The 22,281-nt window shown below is 40.7% G+C and overlaps 1 protein-coding gene and 1 long non-coding RNA gene across 2 annotated transcripts in view; one reads left to right on the top strand and one right to left on the bottom strand.

Annotated features, from left to right (window-relative positions):
* Positions 1-21,973, bottom strand: part of LOC144212951 (uncharacterized) — a 23,837-nt gene extending 1,864 nt beyond the window's left edge. The window contains exons 1-3 of the long non-coding RNA XR_013329849.1: positions 21,468-21,973; positions 16,254-16,301; positions 9,607-9,684 (exon numbers count right to left, since the gene is read on the bottom strand). This is a non-coding gene — a long non-coding RNA (uncharacterized LOC144212951). The remainder of the gene's footprint in view (positions 1-9,606; positions 9,685-16,253; positions 16,302-21,467) is intronic.
* Positions 14,540-22,281, top strand: pitx1 (paired-like homeodomain 1). Its single transcript, XM_077741153.1, has 6 exons — positions 14,540-14,677; positions 15,377-15,421; positions 15,892-15,963; positions 17,785-18,030; positions 19,331-19,566; positions 21,390-22,281. Exons 2-6 carry the CDS (start codon positions 15,388-15,390, stop codon positions 21,966-21,968), a joined length of 1,167 nt encoding a protein of 388 aa, XP_077597279.1. The 5' UTR covers positions 14,540-14,677; positions 15,377-15,387; the 3' UTR covers positions 21,969-22,281.

Below are 22,281 nucleotides of genomic sequence, written 5' to 3'. Positions count from 1 at the left end.
CCAACGTTGAACGATTACAAATTGCTAAAGTGTTTGTATTTGTTTTCCTCTGGCCGATGGTGGGGTTTCACATTTGATTCTGGATTACAGGTTCTGGCAGCCAAGAGGGCAGGCGGTAGCCACTTTGTGCTTTTTTTGCAGAGATGCATCCCATTGTTTTCACCAAAGCACAACAGACTCAAGTGAGGCAGACTGTGATACAATCAGCCCCATTCACTGATTCCTATCACTGCTCTTTCTATTATGGAAAAGGTGATGGGCTCAGAGTACTTAGATTAACTGAATACAGTACTAATGTGTTTGTGTTTACTTCTAGTTTGCCTTCCAGCAGTAAATAAAGGACTTTTCACCAGTCTTGTGTGTCGCCTTGCCAGACAATTGATTGGATTCTAAGAATCATTCCAGAAAAAAATGTCTTTTACAGACATTCTCATACTCTGACATCAGCACAAATAGATTGCGAGAATGATTTCCATTGTAGGGGTTTGGGAACAAGTTCCAAGAGAGGTCGCCAATTAAGGGACAGGTTATCAGAGGTGAGTGGTCGTGTGTTAAATTGTAATCTCTTGTGAGGCTAGTCAGTTCAGAAAATGAAATGTATTTACAGACCAAAAAATATGGAAAACAGTTTATAGTTATGTGGTTGGTCTTGAAGAAAGTTGATTGTTAATATTTGCAATGTTGATGAAGCAATCAATTTCTGGAGAAATTTCAAAAATATGGACAACTTTTCAATTCTTTTCTACTTTAGATGATTGTCAACTGTACAGGATTCCGAAACGAGGTCAACGCAAGGATGACTAATCAGTCGGCCAAACCCTTCAAACGAACTCAAACAAAATAGACGGAAAGCCTCCAAAACGTGGTGGTGAGGTTTTGCCAGGCGCTATTTTCAATGTGCTGTTGATTTTGCCGTGTTTGCTATGCGCGTGGGAGGTTCTGTCGCGAACGTGCAAGAAAACAAAAACGCCTTTCGTCCAACGACTGCAAAAACACAAATGGCGGCTGTCGCGGACTTGATGGAAACAACAATGGAAGTAGTACGGCTCAGTTGAGCTGTGCCCGTTGGGTTACAGATTCAACAATTGGACATTCAATGGATGAAATGACATCCGTTTTTCACAAACCATAAATCATAATAAAGTTGTCCAAATCACCACCAAGGCTTAAACCACCGTCACCTGTCACATAAATCAGGGAACGGCAAATAAAAATGAATACGCAAAAAGTATATAAAAGTGCAACAACTCTCAACAACGTCCATTTTAAAATGAATATTTGTGCTATCAAGATCAAATAAAGTTTTAATTTTGTTCAACGTGATTACTGACAACCATTTTTCCCCATTTTGGTGGTGTGCCTTGAGATTTTTTTAAAACAAAAAAGATTGGGAAACGTTGGTCCATTTCAAAGTTGAAATAAACATTTATCCTCCATTTCCTTACGTGAATAAATTAAAATTCAATCTCCATGTTAAAGGTTGATTAGAGTCTCATATCCACAGGGAAAGTGGAATAATTCCTCACGGATCAATACAAGCTGATTATTATAACCTTCTAATGAGATCACATTTGATGGCGTGCTAATGGGCCACAATTACTTGCCAAATGTAGCCCATTACTTCGGACTAAATAAGTAAATAACTTCCCCCGCGCGCTACTAGTTCACCCTCTCGCCTCTTCCGACAGGAGCTAATCCCCCCCCATACGCCCGAGACACTTTTATGTATTCTATACGAGGAAAGGTGCGGAGTGGAAGAGGGGGGGGGGGGATGCACGTAGGCCTCTAAGTGCCCCCCTTGAGAGCGACCCGGGCCGGGGAGCCTGCCAATTACACCCGCGAGTCGGTCAAACGGCAAAGCGCGGCCGGGGCCGACACGCCAGCGTCCGTGGAGGTGACATCATGGATATGTATGACAGAACGCAGCAGCGGCGCCGTGATTTCCCCAGGTAACCGCGCTAAGCCTCACGCGGGGAGCGGATTTGTCTGACACCTTGTTTAACACAGACGTCAAAAACAACAATCGTTCTTACGACAGGGGCGGCCGGCGGTTTGATTGACAGCTCGCCGTTTACGGCGCATCTGCTGAATGATTAAGTGCGGATGGAGCCGTGAAGGCCCATTGTTGCTTCCGCGCTACGAGCGGTTTTTGCATTGGGAGTTTGACGTTGGTGCACTTTTTTTTTACATATAATATTATTATATTATTATTTTTTTTTTAAATCAGATTAAAAGAAATGGATCAAAAGCCCTATTCAGTTTTTTTTTTTTTTTACAAATCCAAGTTTTTTATTCTTAGTTGGGGAAAATGCCTTTTAATCATTTATTTAAACTAAATATATTTTTATTATGTTCAATATTAAAATGGAAAGCAGAAAATATGTTTATATATATTTACTTTTAAATTTGACTAAATGCCTTTTGAACTAAAAAGTATAAAATAAATTGCAATTATTGATTTTAAAAAGGGAAATCTGGAAATATAATTTACATCTATAATCCTCATTAGAATTTGATCCTAAAACAGAAAAGGTCACTCATGATTTACTTTTTCGGGCCGCACAAAATGAGGCTGTGGGCCAGATTTGGCCCCCGTGCCGCCACTTTGACACCCGTGTACTAGATTAATGGGAATGGGCCTTACGGGAGGGAGGTTACGGAATTCAATTTGAATGATCGCTAATGGGAGGTCAAATTACTTAAAAAGGTCCAATATGTGACTTTTTGATGGAACTCCCAAAATTATATCAGGATGGATGAGCAAAATAGTTTAAATTTGGACCATTTGAAATCCTAATTTCCTTATTTAATAATTCAACTTGGCCAATTCAAGTTACAATGTAAAAACAGATCCATTTTTTTCTGATGTGGAATTGTAAATCCATGCATTTGAATGACAACATATCAACATCATTTAGAAATAGACAACTGCAACTCTTATCTCTGGTTTGTCAAATTCCAACAACATTCACTTCCACTTGTAACTATTTTCTCTAGTGACAGTCAGGGAGACATCCCCTAAAGCATAATGTCTACCCCGCAGGCCCAAAGCGACGTCGCGCGGAACCCATGTCAAAATCTCCCGTCTGCTTTCTTTCCGTCTCGTTACACACGACACGCACCAACAATTTCCACCTGCCCGACCAGACGGAAAAGCACGGGCAAAATCACAACCCGAAAGGCTGTCAAGTTCACGTTGGGCAAATGAAGGCCGGCGAATGGGAAACGGCCGCTACTTCCAAATTGGTTCGCCGAGAAAACGAGAGCGAGCGAATGCGGGTAATTACGCCAACGGGGCGACATCACACCTAAAATCCGGAGATGGGGGCTTGTTAGCGGGCGTCTCCATTAAGACTCGCCCCTCGTGGACATCTCCGTTCTCCACCTTTTGTCTTCCCGCCGGACCCAAATTGCCTTCCCCCTGACCTTCCCCAAGCCGCCTCCCCATTTATGCGGCGGCGCCGCGCTCATGTATATGCATGGTAAATCCCCCCCAGACAAACGCGCCGGCTCGGCCCAACTAAAAAAAAAGCCACGCGGCGCTCTCGGGTCAAGTAGCCCCTCGCGTGTTACCCCTCAGTTCGCCTTTAATCAGAAATAGCGAGGCACGTTGACTCGGGGGCACCCGAGGGCGTCTCTCCCAGCGGCTATTATGCCCCCCGATTGTGGTTTCTTGGAGAGGATTTAATTAGAGGAGGTGGGAAGTTTTCAAACTAGACGTAAAGTGTCGCTGGGCGGAAATCTCCGTCAAAAAAATAATACAACTAAATAAAACAGTTATACTCAAATGACAAAATGAGTTTTTGGAGATATGTCGATTTAATACAACATAGCGGAAGGTTTGATCGCTGGTTTGGACATTCCTATGTGGAGTTTGCATATTCTCAGGATTGTGTGGGTTTTTTCAAGGGTGTCAGCCAACTTGAAAGATGTTAAATTCCAACAACATTCACTTCCAAATTGGATTTTCTGCAGAAAAAAATGGCCTAGTTGTTTTCTCTGTCTTTTTTTCTACTCGCTTTACATTATTATGTTGACTACTTATGTTTTACTAATTTATATTATTAGGTAGATTATTTATTTGTGCACTTTATAGTGAATCTTTAAATCTTATTATACTTGTAAAATGACAATAAAAGCATTCGATTAGATTCAATTCAATCAAGTCGCAAAAACCAATTTTAAGAAAACAAACATGTTTTCAAGTTTTCACCCTTGCTAAAAACATTCTCTTTTTGATCCCGTTACTGCTTTGAAAACATATTTTTCCAACCTAAAAGTTGCATTTACCCCCAAAAGTGCGATTGGCGTGTTAGATGACAGAGTGCGAGCAAAGAGGGCAAGAAGGTAAACGCCATTTCAGCATTGACGGCTGGCCTACATACCGCAAGCGTGACTCAAAAGCTCAGATCGGATTGCACGGGCGGCATCTCTCGTTTTTTTTTTTTTTTCCCGACGTAATGGCCTCCATTTGGAACAACTACAGGGCTCCTTCCAAAAATTCTATTACAGACGCTTAAGTGGCCTGGTTCCAGCGCGATTTGTGTTTGCGCCGACCGCACTAGACTGTTTTTTAAGCCACGCGGCCGCACCACGGTGGCTGTAAAAAGAGGGGCCCCCCCCACAAAAAAGAGAGAGAGAAAAAAGGCTGATATCGGAGAGGGGTTATTACAAGAATCTGTCTACGTGATGGAGTGCAGATGGCGCCGGCGAATGTTTGACAGGCTACTGTCCGAGTCCGCGGCAGGTTGTGTCCGAGGGGCCGTTCATTTTGGGTCATTTCCAGTTCACTTTGAGGGATTCGCAAGTCATTGTCTCTTGATTTCGAGCCACTTTGTTTTCAGTTTGTCTAGCATGGGTAAGGGAACTATGGCTCGGGAGCCACATATGGCTCTTTTGATGGGTGCATATGGCTCCCCGCTAACCTTTGAGGTCAACTATGGAAACGGCTGGTGAGAAAGCACGAGAATGATGTTAGTATTATGGCGTTGACAAATTCCAGGGCCTTTTATTCATTTTTTTTTAAATTACACTTGTACACGGATATTGTCATTGATACTCGTTGATTAGCAACAACGTAAAGATGTTGTCAGAAGAATTCAGAGACTTTTTAAACTGTGTTTCCATGGCGTTGCCATTTTGTAAACGGAGATGGCCCAGTTTAGCACTGTGGAATCAGGACAAGTACTGATTGTGATAATGGAGCGCTCTTTGTTTTGATAAGTAGCCCACTGTAGTTCTCATATAGCTAACTTCTGATGTAAAGGAACTTTTAATGATGACTGACTCATGTTGTGAGTGCAAACAAGAAAGTCTTTAACTCATCACCTGCCATTGATGGCCATATAGGATTTCCACTCTGAAAAATTCAGAGCTACTTTACACCCTCCCTACAGGTAAGCGGGCGTCGCGTGAATGTTTCATGACCGCCGGGCCGTAAACGACACGCTGGAAGCGGATGCAACCAAGGCCTGCGATGGCAGCTCGCGCCAAACTGCGCCGCTTTGAATCGGACCGGGCTTCCGATAGCGTGTCATTTAACGGAGTTAAGTAGACAAATTCTCACCGCGCGCCGGCATTTCAAGACGGATCGTGTGTCCCGGCCGCTGTGAGAATGTGAATAAACACGGCTAAACTGGGATAATTTCATGTTCCGCGGGCGTCGGGCGCGACCGCAAACGGCGCCCCTAGGCGCTGGCGGCGAGCGATCGATCGCTTCATATCTTCGTCATGGGGGAGGAGGGCAAGGGGGGGCGCTGCCATTTTTTCCCCCCCGCAGGCAGCTGAAAAAGCACAAGAGCCGCAAGGTCCATTAGGAGGTTGGCGGCTGCATTAAAGGGGCCACTGCGCTCGTGCTTACTGTTCAATCTTCCTCTACTGAAAACTTGTCTGACGCTAAAAAACTCTAAGGGAGCAACCCGACAGATTTGTCGGTCCAATCGCGATTGGTCAAAAGGCCAAAAAACTGCTCTGGCTATTTTTAGGGCATTTTGGGAATCAATGACACTCAAATTTTGCCTCTAAACATGACAATCCTTGACAGATTACAACTTCAACATTAACTTTTAAAGTGGCATTGCATCTTTTTTTAATTTCTCGTGTAATTTCTTCCAGTTTGCTAGACTATTTGCATTGAAATTTCCCAGAATGTAAATTTTTACCACTGAAAACAGATTATCCTGAATCAGAGTGGGCATTTATAAAAGCACATAATGGCTATTTATTATTTACTGTATACATAAAAAGCAGGAGCGACAGTTTATCTCGTTGTTTTGACCGGCGGCGTGAGAGAGTTGCACTTCTGCCAATCAAGCAGATGACACGTGTTGATGGAAGCCGCCACCGATTGTTACGCCCTCGTCTCCCTTCTCTTTCTGTTTTTACTGCAGCTTTTAACCCCGCTCACTGACTGTAATGGAGTGTGTGCGTCAGAGCTTAACACAAACACAGGGTAATAGTATTTTTGCCAACATGCTAATCAATAATATCACTTTGACTGCTTTTCTTGCTTCAATATATAACCAACAATAAAATACACCGAAGAGTAACGGACAATAAAACACACCTAAGAGTAACCAACAATAGAATACACCTATGAATAACCAACAATAAAATACACCTAAGAGTATCCAACAATAAAATTTTGACGGACAGATCCGCCATAACTGAACACACAGCAAATTCTGTGATCTCTCTGAAGTATTAGTTCATCTTTCGATCTCTGCCAGATCCTCAGTAAAACTGGTTTTTGGATGTCATTGATGTCAACGACAGTGAAATATGATCACTTAATGCCAACCTTCCCAGTTGAGTTGGATTTCTGTCAATGCCAGGGAAGAATTAAGGCATAAATGTCAAAGCGGTGTGTCGAAAATCACTTCATTCATTACACTGCATCAATTTATTGTTTGGCTTCATGTAAACAATAGTCAAATTCTACATGCTTTCCTACATTAATTACCACAAGGCAGTGTTAAAACTGAGAAGTGCAATAGAATTTAAGCTTCTTGTGCGAGCCATATTCAAGGACCTTTCATCAATTGCTGCAGACATAAACTGGGTGCAGTTGAATGAACAGGATGTCAATCATTCAGGCCGTCCTGATATTTTTGGGAAGAATATTCCCTTATATTTCTCCAGCATACAAAGAAGGAGTGACAATTTTGATTTTGCTCTCTGCACATGCTCGCATTGTTCCATAAACATATCAATTATACAGCCGGGAGAGAGGTAGGATTGAAGGGAGGGCCTGTGACGTAGCCAAGCGTTTCGCGTGAGGCTGCAAATTGGCTGCTGACGCTCAAAGACAGGCGTCTGTTTTTGGCCGCCAAATCTCAGCGCGGGATCTCGAGGGGGGCGGTCCAAATCCCACACGTTCCCCACTTGAGCGTCCCGCTTGCTGAACGGCGCGAGTGCCTCCTAACACACCAAATGAGGAGCACTAAGACGGCTGGCGTTGAGCTATGGGAGTCACGCCGGGCTCCCGCTAAGCCCTCGCTTTTTGCCTGTCTGCCCATATTTTATTCTAATAGAGCTTCCTTGACTTTTCAACAAGTTTCCTGGATAGCTTCCCTCTTAATTTGCGATTAGCCGTGACCTATGCGCAGGAATAATTCAGTCGTTACTCATGGCGTTACACAAGGACAGAAAGGAATCCTGCTGGATCACCACATCAAAAGCGGAGGGGATTTTTCTGAGTTAAAGCGTGATTAAAAATTTGACAGCTCAGACTTTACCTCTGCAATGAGCAGCAGGTTTTTAGTCACTGATACGGCTAATGCCAAATACATTGCATAAGTACTACCAATTGAATATGAATTGATATCTCACAGACTGCATAAATTTCATATACATATATAATATACAGTACTTTTTTTTAAACTATACATCGCAGCAGTATATAATTCACAACATCCCAAAACATTTAAATGACCAAAATTCAACAAATGGTGACCGAAAGCCCTCCCAGACCAAACGGCGTGGACGTACGTCCCCATTAGTGACACTGTAAATTGACTATTCACTACAGGCTCCTCCCATTTTAAACAAATTGGAAGTCTACCGCCATGGATGATATCCCACAAATTAAGCAAGCTGACCAATCACATAACCAAGAGGTGAAAAAGAAGATAACATAAGTGTAGAACGTGAAAATTGATTTTGTCAGTCAAGCAAGAGGAGAACACCAGCTGTGTTTATTTGACCTTTGACCCCTTAGGGCCACTCCAATCTCAACAAGAGCTCAGGCTGACATACACACACACTTCCAGGATTACAAGCCCCCTCCTCAATTAAAAAAATGGCAGAGGTCAGATCGAGTGAGAGAACCGGAAAGAGAAAATAATCAAGTCGCGATTGTACTGTATCCAATTGGCCATGATGATGATGTCATCAAGCTTGGTGACTGATTGCTATGACACCTAAGCACTTTCAAAAATTGTACCCGAGCACAAATTAGCCACAAGTTTGCATAGAAACCCGCCCAGTAACAACACACAGAACATGCAATAACCCCCCACCACACACACACACACACACACACACACACACAAGTCTGGATGTTTAAGCATACGTGCGTGAAGACAAACACCACATTAGCGTGCCGCTCCAGCGGTGGTCCGAGAATCTCGGGCCGCCCCCTCCCTTCTTTTGTCTCCCCCACAAAAGCTGACAGGTAAACAAGGCCGTCATGTTTGGGCAGACCCACCTGAGAAAAAGCTCTCAGCCTCACCCGACACACCCTCCCTTTTACTCCCCACCACCACCACCACCACCACCTAAAAAAAAAGCCCCTGTGACCTTTTCCTTCAACAGAACTAAACGCCTCCTTGCCGAAAACCCAGACAGAGAAATTGGCGATATGATATTTGGTGGTTTTTGATTAGTCTGCATGTTCTATACTGGCGGACGCGCTAACCACTAAGCCACAGGGTAGCTTAGTATTTTGATTTATTTTTCCAATTGAATTTGTGGTTCATTTTGTTTCAATGAATTTACTATTACTACATTACACTACATTTTACTGGCCACTATAATGGGAAGATATTCCAAAGTTGACACTTAAGACCTTTAAATAGGGAAAATGACTACTTTTGGTCATTAAAAACTAAAAACCCTTGTTCTACATATTTATTATTACTTTTCATTTTATCTGATAACATAACACCTTTGTATCAATTGCTCAACTGACGTGCATTAGTTTATTATTTATTTATTATTATTTAAAAAGTAGGTCATCAAAACACGATAATCTTTCCAATTGTATTATTTGAAGGTTTTACTTTTTCTAACAAATTTAATAAACGAGAACGTGGAATGCTTGCAGTAACCCATCATAAAACTAGTACTATATAAAAAAAAAAGGTCCTTACTTGGACATCACCTAAAAAAAAAGGGTCAAGTGACAATAAAAGTAACTTCCAAACACGTGTAAAAATTCCGCCGCGAGCGAGAGTGAAACGCGGTCACGTGTGTGCGTGAGCTACTGTGGGAAAACGACGTGCCGTGAAGCTCCCCGAAGATAACCAGAGTGGCAGTAGCTCATCCTCCTACTCTCTCGGCCTCAAACGCATGCATGTGTCATTTGCGCCTACTGTTAATGCATACCTGTGTACGTTGGAGTGCCTGGCTCGGCCTGGCGGCGTGGGAAGCATCCATCATTCCAATGGGTCTTGCAACATCTTCCTGAAATATACGTTGAAAAGAAAATCTGAAGTTATTTTTCTATGATGAAAATTATTATCATATATTGATTCATACAGTTGTTTCATGATTGGAAAAGACTTCCAAGTCGTATAGGCTTGGTAGCTGTCAATCATGGCCATTGCCATGGCTTTTCGATGATGCCAGCCTAAAAAAAAATGTTAGTGTTTGATAGATGCATAAATTCCAGGGTGCCTGATTATAGACTGCTTATTTGGAATGGGAACATTTTGCAGTAGCAAGACAGACGAGACACACAAGACATTGTAGACCTAGTTAAAAGGTGGCCATAAGGAGCGTGGATAGACTGTCGGCTTCACGGTTCTAAGATCGAGGGTTGAATCCTAGGTTTGGAGCTTCCAGGATGGACTTTGTACATTCTTGTGTGGGTTTTCTTTGGGTTTCCTCTCACACAACCCCAAAACAGTCACGGCGGGCTGGTAAAACACACTAAATTGCCCATAGCTGGCTGACCACCAATTCAATTATCCCCACCTCGAAATCAGCTGGGATCGGCTCTGGCACCCCCCATTACCCTGGTGATTATAAGCGGTTCGGGATAATGAATGAATAGACATTTTGATTTGCCGACCATTGCTTAAAAAAATGTGGATATGAAAATCAAATGTAAAGGAATTAAAATAGTATTTTTTAAACTCAATTAGAGCATTTCCCATTATAATAAAAAAACAACCCTCTTTTCCATTTTTGGGTGAAAAAAAATGAAATATCAGAAAATATCATATCATTGTTCAAAAGACTCAATAAATATTGTCTCGTGAAATGGGTGATTTATAACCCCGATGCCGAGACGTCCAGATTTAGATAAAAGCGCCAGGGACGAGTCGGCGGCTAACCCCCCTCCCCACCACCCGCCCGACGTCCTCGTACCTGCTAGAGCGGCTGGAATTTCCAGAGCCGGGTTGTAAATTGTACGAGTGCTTGCTGGACTTCTGAAAAACACATCCATCACATTGCTTCTAAAGGGAGGATGTGGGGACCAATGCGTGCGTGCGAATAAAACAAGTGATGGACGAGCCCGGCCCGACCAGGACTTTGTCTTGCAACTTCCCACATGAAATGAAAGTGAAATGCGGCTGTGAATTATGCTCCTGACCTTCTTTTCAACGGTGGATGATGTTTCCATCTAAAAAAAAAAATGGGTCGAGAAAAAAATCCTCCCAAATTATTCTAACCTATTAATTTATTGGTCACCGTTGGCCTTTTGACTGAATTGGACGTCTATCGCATTAATGGCGGTGAATGGGTTAAATACGACGGATTATTGAGGTAGAGCAAAGGGGGGAGAAAAATAGGACAATTATGGTAAAGTTGTAGTATTAGTATGAGGAAAAAAGTTGTAATATTACGGCATTTAAGTTGTTATGAGAGAAAAGGTCGAAATAGCACGAGATTAGAGTGTTAATATTGAATTACATCATATTTATGGATTTTAGGATTTGTCAGTCTGCTTGTGCAATCGGCTGGCCGCAAGTCAGCTGGGATAGGCTCCAGCACCCCCCATGAGGATAAAGCGGTTCAGAAAATGAATGAACTATATTATTTTGAATGATAACATCATATGAATGCAGTATACTTAATACATACAGCTAAAGTAGATGCTATGTACTTTACCTCAACAATATTGAGCATTTCATATTTTTTGAATCGGTTTTACAAAAAGAAATCCTTCCTCTTTAGGATCATGTATATGAATCATAATAAATTGAAAAAAATATTCTAATGCTTTGTTGTAGTCCTTAACTAAATTAAGATGATTAAAGTAAAGTACTTTGCAGCAAATTTAACTAATATAGTTGCATTGCATGCATACATAAAACTACTTTTTTTCCCTCATACTGATCCCGCAACCAACAACTTTGAACTCATAGTAATATGACTTTAATCTTGTGATATTACAATGCGTAAATTACGATTTCCGTCTCATACGACTTTAATCTCGCAATCCTATTTTTGCCTTTTCTTTGGACCAAATCCATTGTAGTGAAATAAAGTAGTCTACAAAAATAAAATAAAAATTTCAGACATTTTCTGACAGCATGAAGTTGAATTATTTTTCAAAACGTCATCCGATTGGAGGAAGTGAAGGGTCGGGGGTTATTTTAAAGGGCCGGTGCGACGCAACACGAACCCGTAAAGCGGCGCGATAAATCTGCTCGGGGTTCGCCGCGCCTCTGCTTCCGAAGTATCCAGATGTTGAAGATAATACATCAACGCAGAATTTGGAGAAGGAGACGCAGCTAAAAAAAGACAACAATTTCTATTCTGTTGGGACTCTCTTCTATCACTATCAATGGCAGTCAATGAGTTAATACGTAAAAAAATGATAAAAACATTTTAAAATCTCTATATCTATGTCTTAATATACATTTCCTGAACCGCTTTATCCTCATTAGGGGTTGGCGGGGGGTGCTGGAGCTCATTCCAGCTGACTCCGGGCCAGAGTTGGGGGACAACCAGAATCGATGGCCAGCCAATCGCAGGGCACAAGGAGATGGACAAACATGCACACCCATACCTATGGGCAATTTATAGTGTCCAATCAGTCTACCATGCATGTTTTTTGTAATGTGGGAGGAAACCGGAGTACCCGGAGGAAACCCACACAGGCCCTGGGAGAACATAGCAACTCCACATAGATGGATGTGACCTGGATTTGAACCCAGGACACCAGAGGCCCACATGCTAACCAGTCACATTTTAATATATTTTTACCCAATGGCGATCTTCTGCAAATGAGTGTTTATGTTCAGATCTGGGACAGTGCACTGCAATGTTCCCTCTATCTTTTCACATATCAGGACATAGACAACCTACAACCAGTGTGGGAAACATCAGAATTGCTCCCTATGACCCCGCATCAGTATAACATCTGCCATCAGCAGGTGGATTTTTTTTACCACCCATTAATGATCTAGCCAAAACATTTCATCATTAACAACAACAACACATCAAGCATCTTAATAAATGACACTAGAATTTGCACAAAACCGACTTACCTTATTTTTCACGTCTTCCAATGAGGTAGTCTGATTTCATTAAATGACTAGTTTTGCATCAGAAAACTCACACAACTCTACCTTTGCTGCATTTTTTGCAAAACAGACGAAAAACACTCGACAAACAAAAGATGTCCCACAGTTTCGATGCTTGTTCTCTTCTATTTGCACCTGATCCGACCGCGATTTTAACTTAAAAGATGCACCGTTCTATTTAACGCCGGTTTGGGGACCCATCACACGCATGTTAGCTGAGTTAGCCTTAGCCACATGCGCAAATGCGGTCAATGACCTGATTGGCTGCGTAGCGTGGTTGTATGACATCCAGCGATTGGCTGGGCATGTACAACTCGATGAATTTCACAGTAAAATGATAGAGGAAATAAAAGTTACCTATATTTACAGTGCGACCAGTGCGCAATTATGCAGTTGCGCAGCTTAGAGGGAAAGTTGGTACACTGCCATGCACTTGCATGACATTTTATAGCCTTCATGCATAATTGTAGTTTATAGCAATGTAAATACATTTTAAAAAGAAAAGGGAATCTTATCTTGAAACGGATAAACCCATTAAATGGAGATCCTGCTTGGATTTTTACAAAAACAACTGACTTCTGACATTATATGTTTTATTTTTTCTTCTTTTTTTAAAATTATTATTACTTCTTTAATTTATGATTTTTCTTTTTTAGTTTTTTGAACACTTGCTGATGTTTAATTCTCAACAATGGAAAATGGAAAATTTTAAAACACTTAAAAAGACCCCAAACAACATTTATGTCTTTTTCTGACTCATTTTGCCATGCCTTGTAGTTGTTTTTATGAGCAAATTATGTAAAGTTTCTTTTAAAGAAGCACAAAAACGAGTTACTTGTAATGACCCACATTAGGAAACAAGACTCTGGCTACCAATTTGCTGAGCAATAATTATGGAGACACACACACACACACACACACACACACACACACACACACACACACACACACACACACACAGGCAGAGACTGGGGCTAAAGGGCCAAATAATCCCTTGACCTATTTGCACAGAGAAGTCTGCCTCACCTTCAGGGGACGATTTAACTCCTGTAGCTGCTCATTGAGTAATCACACATGCCTGCTAGTTAGCTGAGAGCGTTAAAGCGGAAAGGCAGGCCTCACAAGTTGTCCATTAATCCCATCCAAAGTGCAGACATATTTCTATTCAATGGCAAGCATATTAGTAGATTGGAATAACTCAAACTCCACTGTAAGTCAATGACGACAACAAACGTCCAATTCATTACGAGAAGGAGCTCAAAACAAAGAAATAATAGAAAAACATCTTTTGGCCAATTGACTTTTACCATTTGATCTGTGCTTGATAAATGTAAAATTATTTTGTGAAATGACATTTAAAATAAAATATTTGCTTGTTCACAGAATGATTTGATAAACAATTATTTCCAGCTTGTATACAGATAACACAAATCAACAATTATGTTTAAAAATGATTTCAGCTAGCAGTCTCGTCATTTTTAAATTATTTCCTGTGGATAAAGGGCACTTTGGTAATTAGAAGCAAAATATTTGCTGCAAAAACGCTACTGAATTAAAGATTTTGTCATTTAAATTGAATTGTTGATTATAATTAATTTGAAGCTGGCAAAAATAATCCAATTGACATGCAAGGTCATTTTAAAGCGCTCCTGTTTCAGAAGACAATGTTTTTCGCTGGAATAAATATGAAGAAAAACGAGGAAAACTGCTGCTATAAAGATGGGGGCGATGGCTGGAGGGCTGTGACGTCACCTCACAGCGAAGCGCGACCATCAAGAAAAGCAACGAGTCGCCGAGGACGCTCCAAAGCAAACAACTCGATGCACGTGAACGCAACACGCTGCAGTGGATTTTAATGGAGGCAATCTGAGTTGATAAACTTGGTATTTTTTTTACTCTTCGGCTGGAAATCACAACCGGTAAGGACAAAATATGATAAATACGTTCCATATACGCGTTATTTTGAACAGGAAGATATTTTAATGTTTATTTTGAACAATTCGGGTTTTCTAAGGTTGGAGTGGAACATCTTGCTCTACGTTAAAGATCTTTGAATGCACGTGCATGTGAATTTGTGTGCGTGCGTGTGTGAAAATCACCTCAAGTGCAAAGCATCGTTGCAATTTATTATTTTTAATTTTCAGTTTATGTATAATCTATTGAGGATGTCTACGTCACATTTTGGGGTGGTTTGTCTATTTTTTGCAAACATTTCAAAATTTTGTAAGAAAAATAATAGTTTTACAATTGGTGCAAATGCCAATTGAAATGCATTACAAATTCTTGTTTGTTGTTAACAAATGGGTTTTTGCATCCTATTGTTGCAACAATATCCGAGGACCTTTTTGATATCATATATTTCAAGTAAATATTTAAGCAGACCAGACCAGAATAAATATTTTTACTTCGTGCAAAACTCCATTGGAATTTAATATGATTCAATGTACTAGGTTTTTATTTTGATTTTTGCTTCATAAACTTTCTAATATTTGGCTATTTGGTTTGCCTCTCTCGTTACAATTAAAAGCGTTTTTGTATTGAAGAAATGCATGAAAAAGGCGAATGTTTGTGTCATATTAATCGATTACAACGTGACTTTTGGGTCTTGTTTTTGCCAGGCAACTGGATTATGGAACTAAATCTATCTAAGAATGTGGATTCAGGTAAGAATAGTTTGGTTATAATTGTAAATTTGCATTGTCAATACTTTAGAAAACAATGTAGTATATTTATAATGCTGCTAATACACTCAAGAAGAAAAAAATACCTTTAAATATGACTGAAAAAAGACCCTGCTCTTGAACTAATTATAAACACATGAATCACTATTTGAATTAGAAAATGTTCTGCTGTGTGGCTTCGTTTTCATTTCGGTACTAAAGTGCTTAATCAATAAGATAGCAGAATGCTGAAAAAGAGTTGTAGGGGAAATCCATTGAAACTTGCAATTAAAATGCAAACTGATGTGCTGTGATAATAAAATGAGGAAAAATCTCTTAAAATCCCGAGATGAGGCCCATTGTGTTCATTTTGCATCGATTTGCTCGTACAGAATTATTTTTTCATATGGAAGATAACGAAGAGATTTATCTTCCAATAACATTTCTAACAGTATTTTCCCTTTAATTTAAAGCTCGTTCGTGCTTTTCCACCTGCTCTGGCAGCAGGTTGTTGCTTGAAAAGGGGAGGAAAGACCATCACCAAGGTAATAATCAGCGGTGTCCTTCTCCTGTTACGAGTCTACCTTTTCGCTCTCATTTGGCTCACTTTTCATTTTCGCCTCTTAAAAAGCAACCTTAAAATTCCCCCAAATGACCTGGAAATATCCAAAAATCAGCAGAAAGCGACCAGTCAACAAGAAGAAGCGTAGAAATTCCACCCAAATCAATGGCAAATGATCCAAAATTGACAAAATATGACTGATAAGGACACTGATGACATCTAGTAGGCAGTAATTCCTAAAAAGAACCTAAAATAATAATAATAAAATCTTACCCGAGGAGTCGAGAACAATCCCAGTCGGTGCATGTGGACCTCACAAGTCTAGAAAAATGGAGTAAATAGTAAAAGGTCAACAGGAGGAAAGTGTGCAGTATTGAACATAAAACCTTCCTGTCAAAAAGGGATTGGACGTCTATCGCCGTCAATTGAAGCCAGACTCTGAATGGCATAATGTTACGTCCAGGTACCCTTCCCTCAATTTGGAAAAGTATCACGTCAAATTGAATTCGAAAAATAATATAAAAGGCCTTAAAGTGTCAGATTTTGTGAGATGCCTTAATTGAAAAAAAAATACAAAACTATACAGGTAATAAAAAGATACTCGCTGTTTGAGCGCTGATGCTTTATTTGGTAAGGTTGCGTTCAATGACCGCTCGGTCAACCTGGATCAAACCAATGCAAAACCGGGATTACACATAAACACTTCAGTGGGTCATCATGAGTTCAAAATAGTCGTAAAGGGTTGTAAAAAGAAGATATGAATAGGTACGTTCAAGGACGCTCGTACGTCACCAGACATCACGTGCTCATCAATGTTTAATAGATGCCCCATGTGGTTCTATTAACGTTTACCGGTCAAAATAATACAATTAGTAAGTACTCTTATACATTTGGGAAGAAAATTCTAAGTGCCAAAAGTGGAACATTGGCCAAGACTTTTTGTTAATCAATAAAAATGATGAACCAATTTGTACAACATCATAAACATTTATCATATTATATAATTCGCCGTGTCCAGTTTACGAACATCCCAAATTTCGACATTTGCATAAAAAAAGAATCACATTGGAATATTTCGGCTATGTATGACAGGAATATTTGTCCCAAACTATTCTTCCACCAAACCACTACTAAACAAACATTTTTTTCTGGAAAAATAACCACAGTTGCGTGCTATACGACTTGTCTAAATATTCTATGGACATGTTTTCCATCGGAATTTGTGCTATGGCGCAGCATTGCTCACCACTGGACTTCCAGGCCAAATTGCATGTGGGTTAACCGATTGTTGACTTGTTTGACAACACGCATTGTTCGATAAGACTCGCGTGCACGCGCACAGCCCTGGCCGAGGAACGAGTCATGCTTTCTGATGGCAAATGTTTGCTCAGCTCAGCACATACACGCGTATTTATAAGAGAAACATGGCTGCACTAGCGCATTGCATCGGAATGATGGCGATCTTTTAATGCCACGAATTTGCTAGGTTTTTGTTTTTAGTTTTTTGTTGTTGGCCCCACTGGAGTAGAATGCTAAATTTAAAAAAAATGCTAATAGCGCGTCGCACGCTTTTAGGTCTGGTCTAGTGACGTCACACAGGCAGGCTCCGAGGTGGGCGTGGCCTTAGGAGTTGGCTCCGACGCACACGGAGGTGCGCGACTTTCCTCATCTCTTTCACTGCGACCACGCACGTCGCCCGAACCGGACTTTTGTCGGACTTGTAGCGGAGTGGAACCGCCCTCCCTTCCCTCCCATGTCGGCGCGGACTGACTGCTGTGCATCCCTCCTTCTCGTCTGCTCCAAGGTGTCATGAATTTGGAGCGGCTTTCCGAGGCGGCGGCCCGGGCGCACGCCAACCCCAGCACCCCTACTGCGCCAGCCCCGGCCCCGGCACAAGCTCCAGCCCCGGCACCGACCCTGACCCCGGTGCCGCGTCCGCTGGTCCCCGCATTCCACTTGCAGCCAAGAAGCTCCAATGTCAACGCGGGCACTCGCGGAGGGGCTTTGCAGGACCACTCTAGCAGCGATTCATCGGACGCCGAGTTGGCAGGTAAACTCCACAAAAAAAGGTTACTTTACGTACGTAAAAAGTGATATTTGGGATTGATTTCTTATCTTTTCTTTACGGAACTACAGTATTTCCTAAAACTACAGGCAAACCAATGATACTATCTGAAAAGCACATCTACATCACAGGCCAACAACAAAAAAATATTGTCAAACTTATCGTTTCCCACGACGCTGATTATAAACAATGATATAATTGCAAAGGGAAAATGACTATTTCTGACACCAAATAAATAAATAATTTGCCCTCCACATGTAAAGTAATTGCCCCAATAACGCTCTACGGTAGGATTTTCTTGATTTCATATCGCATTTACCATTGACACTGATATTACGATGATCTTAATCCTAAATTGTTTGACGTCTAATCCATTTTGACAGGGAGGGCTGACCACGATCATTTGTTAAGGTCAAAGCTCCGTTTTACAATTCTCATGAGTTGTTGTCAAAGGACGAAAATAGTGGAAAATGCTATTAGCTTTAGTTAATGTATTTTTCACTCTTAGTTGACAAATTTGTACATGAACAAACCCATACAAAGTCCTGTAAAATAAAAAGTCATTGGAACCATACAATGCTATAATAATATTAATATATTCAAGTAAATGATATTTGAGTATAAACCAGTGCCTTTAGTTATTTAAAGATAAAATAAGCATAAAAAGAATTGAAAATTATTTTGTGCACATGTTAACAATGCATTAAAAAACATTGCAATCATAGTAAAAAGATGTTAATAGCCACTAATTCGGTTTTTATCAGATGAAAATCCGGATTTAACATTTCCAAGAAAGTCTATTTATTCTAACCAAGCAAATTAAGAACTACATTTATAAAAGTCTTATACCCACGTATATGTTTTATAAATGGTTTTATTTGGGCGGAAATTTTTATATAGTGCACCTCAAAAACATTTTATGGCACTCATTTGAATTTTCAACCCACCATAAAATCATCGATATTAAGTCTGAACTATATACATATTACATATTGGCCAATATTACATCCTACTTTAACGTCTGCTTAAATTCTACTAAAACACTGCATTTAAATCTACAAATACACACTTTTCCCGTGTTGATTATTTACTCCTACACCCTCATACTTTGGGGTCTTTAACCTTTGTACGCCTGAAGGACCCGGGCAGATAGGAGCCGGTTGAATAATAAATAAATAATGATGTCTAAATATAAATACATGCACAAATAAAGCTATTCAACGTCAATATTATGGACACTCCTCGTGATTTGTGCCGTTTTTGCTGCGTTTTACTGATGCCGCAGCGGAAAAGGAGCGTCCTGCCGAGCTGCTGCTCCGCGGCGGCGGGGGTGGAGGAGGAGTAGCCGACGAAGGGGCCGCTGATGACCCCAAAAAGAAGAAGCAGCGGCGGCAACGTACGCACTTCACTAGCCAGCAGCTCCAGGAGCTCGAGGCCACTTTTCAGCGGAACCGATACCCCGATATGAGCACCCGGGAGGAGATCGCTGTGTGGACCAACCTCACCGAGGCCAGAGTTCGGGTAAGTGTGTAAAGATTTACGGGGTGCGTCAGATGACTATTATTATCTCATTCTCCATTTGGAGTAACGTTGAAATCCGAAAATTAATGATGCGTAAAGCTTTTTTTTTATTCGTAAAAATGTCACAGGAACCGAAAAGACGACGTATAATGTTAACTTTACCCTTTAAAATGTCTCCTCTGCGTAAAATATTAAATCGACTCTGTAAAAAAATCCTAAATTATGATCCACGGATATCATATCATATATTTATAAATGATCCTGGGTGGCTTTTATTAATGAAGAAACTAACATAACTTTCTTACGTTGTTTTATACTGTCACATACATACACATCAACTGTATGTTTAAAAATGTTTTTTTTCACTATAATGTTTATTATAGACTTTGTAAAATATAGAAACAAACATTCCTAACTTAATAGACGCGTAAAAATATATTAAATTTTTTTCCAGGGTGGCTTTTCTCAATGAAAAAAGTGACCTAACTTTTTCCAAAATTGACAGTTATTTTGTTTTATTTCTTTTTTGACCTTGTAATGACAGCTCTTATATTTGTTATTTTATTTTTATATTGTTTAGTGTTAAATGTTTTGAATTTGAGTTCACATACAAGTTTCTGGCGATAATTGTTGTGTTTTGGATTCTTAAAAGACAAAACACATTTAATACACAGCAGATGCAAGTTCAAGAGTGTAAAAAGAAAAATAAAGTGCTCACAGCAGTTTTTCAATCGCTTCACCCACTCACCCCCTTTTTTATCTTCCCCCCAAAGCATTGCAATTTGTGTTTGTGCTGCCAACAATGTGAAATATTGCACGATTGCATGTGTCTGGTGTGGTTAAAAATGTTCTCGTTTAGTGACCCTGCATTAAAAAAATAAAAAAATAATTTAAAAAAAACATGCGGCTTGTATCAACTAAATGTAATTCTATAAGACAACTAAATTATCTCGATAAGTAACACTCCACTTGTTAATTAAATTAGACTAATTTGTAACTGATAATAAATACAAGAATGTCCATATTTTTTCTTGTTAAGCATGCCTATAGAAAATCTTTAAAAGTTAGTTCAATGTGGACATTTATCTGGTTCACACTACATATTAAACCAATGTTTGTTGGTTTTTATACTTGACAAACAGTTGAATGAGGTTGTATAGATAAAAGCGCTAATAGGGTCATAATATTAGGGACACCAACAAATAGGGTTCTTTAACTTTTTAGAGGGCACTAATTTAACTCATCAGCTAATGTTGACAGTGAGCGATGTCCAATCCATATTGACTGCAGGGAGAGGCTGGCAGAAATGATATGAAGGTCTATTATAGTCAATTCTATAAAATATGGAGTATTGGAGCTTTTTCATTGTATAAATTCTAGTTTTACATTATTTTTACAAATAAAATCCTATACATAATTATAACACAACTGGTGCCCATATCATTTATCTGGACACAAAGTCGATATATGGTTAGGTTAAATTATAGCATTACAAAAATATATACTGACGTTGTTTCAAAAAAGGCAAAATGATTAGTGTTACTAATTCTTAAGTGCAAATTTGTGTAGAACGTTCGCAGGTGTGCCTGGCAGATGCTTTTTCAAAAATTAATCGTCCGGTAAAATGAATTAGACGTCTATTAATTGTATTGCATTGAAAATGTTTGGACGGGGAGAGACTATGCTGCGTTCACGGGGCATTACATCTAATGGGAAAAATGGCTACTCAAATTAAAAAAATGACCGTTCAATCGATCGGACACCCCGCCATGACTTTTAAAACATTGCCGAATACGACCGTACGCCCTTTCTCTCTTCGACAGGTGTGGTTCAAGAACCGTCGAGCAAAGTGGCGTAAACGCGAGCGCAACCAGCAAATGGATCTGTGCAAAAACACGTACCTGCCTCAGTTCAGCGGCCTCATGCAGCCGTACGATGACATGTATCCGGCAGCCTACACGTACAACAACTGGACCAACAAGAGCCTCCACGGGCCGACGGCGCCGCTAGCCGCCAAGAACTTCCCCTTCTTCAACTCGATGAGCCCGCTGACGTCGCAGTCCGTCTTCTCGTCGTCGCCCACCTCCATTTCCGGCATGAGCATGCAACACGCTGCTGCTGCGGCGGCCTCGGCCGGTATGGCCCACTCGGCCGTGCCCTCCATGGGCGGCCCGCCGGGCCTCAACAACATCGGCAACCTGAACGCCATCAGCAACGCCGGGATGTCGTCGGCGGCCTGCCCGTACGGAGCGGCCGGATCGCCCTACAGCGTCTACCGAGAAACGTGCAACCCGGGCCTGGCCACGCTCAGACTGAAGTCCAAGCAGCACCACCCGACGTTCGGCTACGGTGGCCTGCAGAGTCCGGGCTCCGGGCTCAATGCCTGTCAGTATAACAGCTGACACCACTCGACTGGATTAGGGCCGACGCTACGTCACGGCCGTCGGATTCGAACTCGGATCGGGCGGCTTTTGTGCAACTTTTCTCTCGGATCAAGACTCCCTATGATGTATATAATCTCTACAGGCTTTACGTGTACAATATTTGTCTTTTTTTGTGCTTGCGTACCCATTTCTTTTAAGAAAAAAAACAACTGTCCAGGAATATAATATTGTACATATTTCGTGTGTTAGCTGCTTATTTTTGTGTTAAATTGTTTTAAAATGCTTTTGTGCAATTTGGTGCACAATCCCCGAAAGTTTGTACAAATATACA

This window comes from Stigmatopora nigra, chromosome 19 (assembly GCF_051989575.1).
Source record: "Stigmatopora nigra isolate UIUO_SnigA chromosome 19, RoL_Snig_1.1, whole genome shotgun sequence".
Taxonomy (NCBI): Eukaryota; Metazoa; Chordata; class Actinopteri; order Syngnathiformes; family Syngnathidae; genus Stigmatopora; species Stigmatopora nigra.
This window is presented reverse-complemented; position numbering and strand designations above follow the sequence as displayed.

Bases quoted from the DNA above. Each gene is read 5' to 3' on its own strand.
- pitx1 (XM_077741153.1), top strand. From the start codon at position 15,388: ATGGAACTAAATCTATCTAAGAATGTGGATTCAG. The intron at 18,031-19,330 runs GTAAACTCCACA...CTGATGCCGCAG, and splicing joins ATCGGACGCCGAGTTGGCAG to CGGAAAAGGAGCGTCCTGCC. The intron at 19,567-21,389 runs GTAAGTGTGTAA...TCTCTTCGACAG, and splicing joins TCACCGAGGCCAGAGTTCGG to GTGTGGTTCAAGAACCGTCG.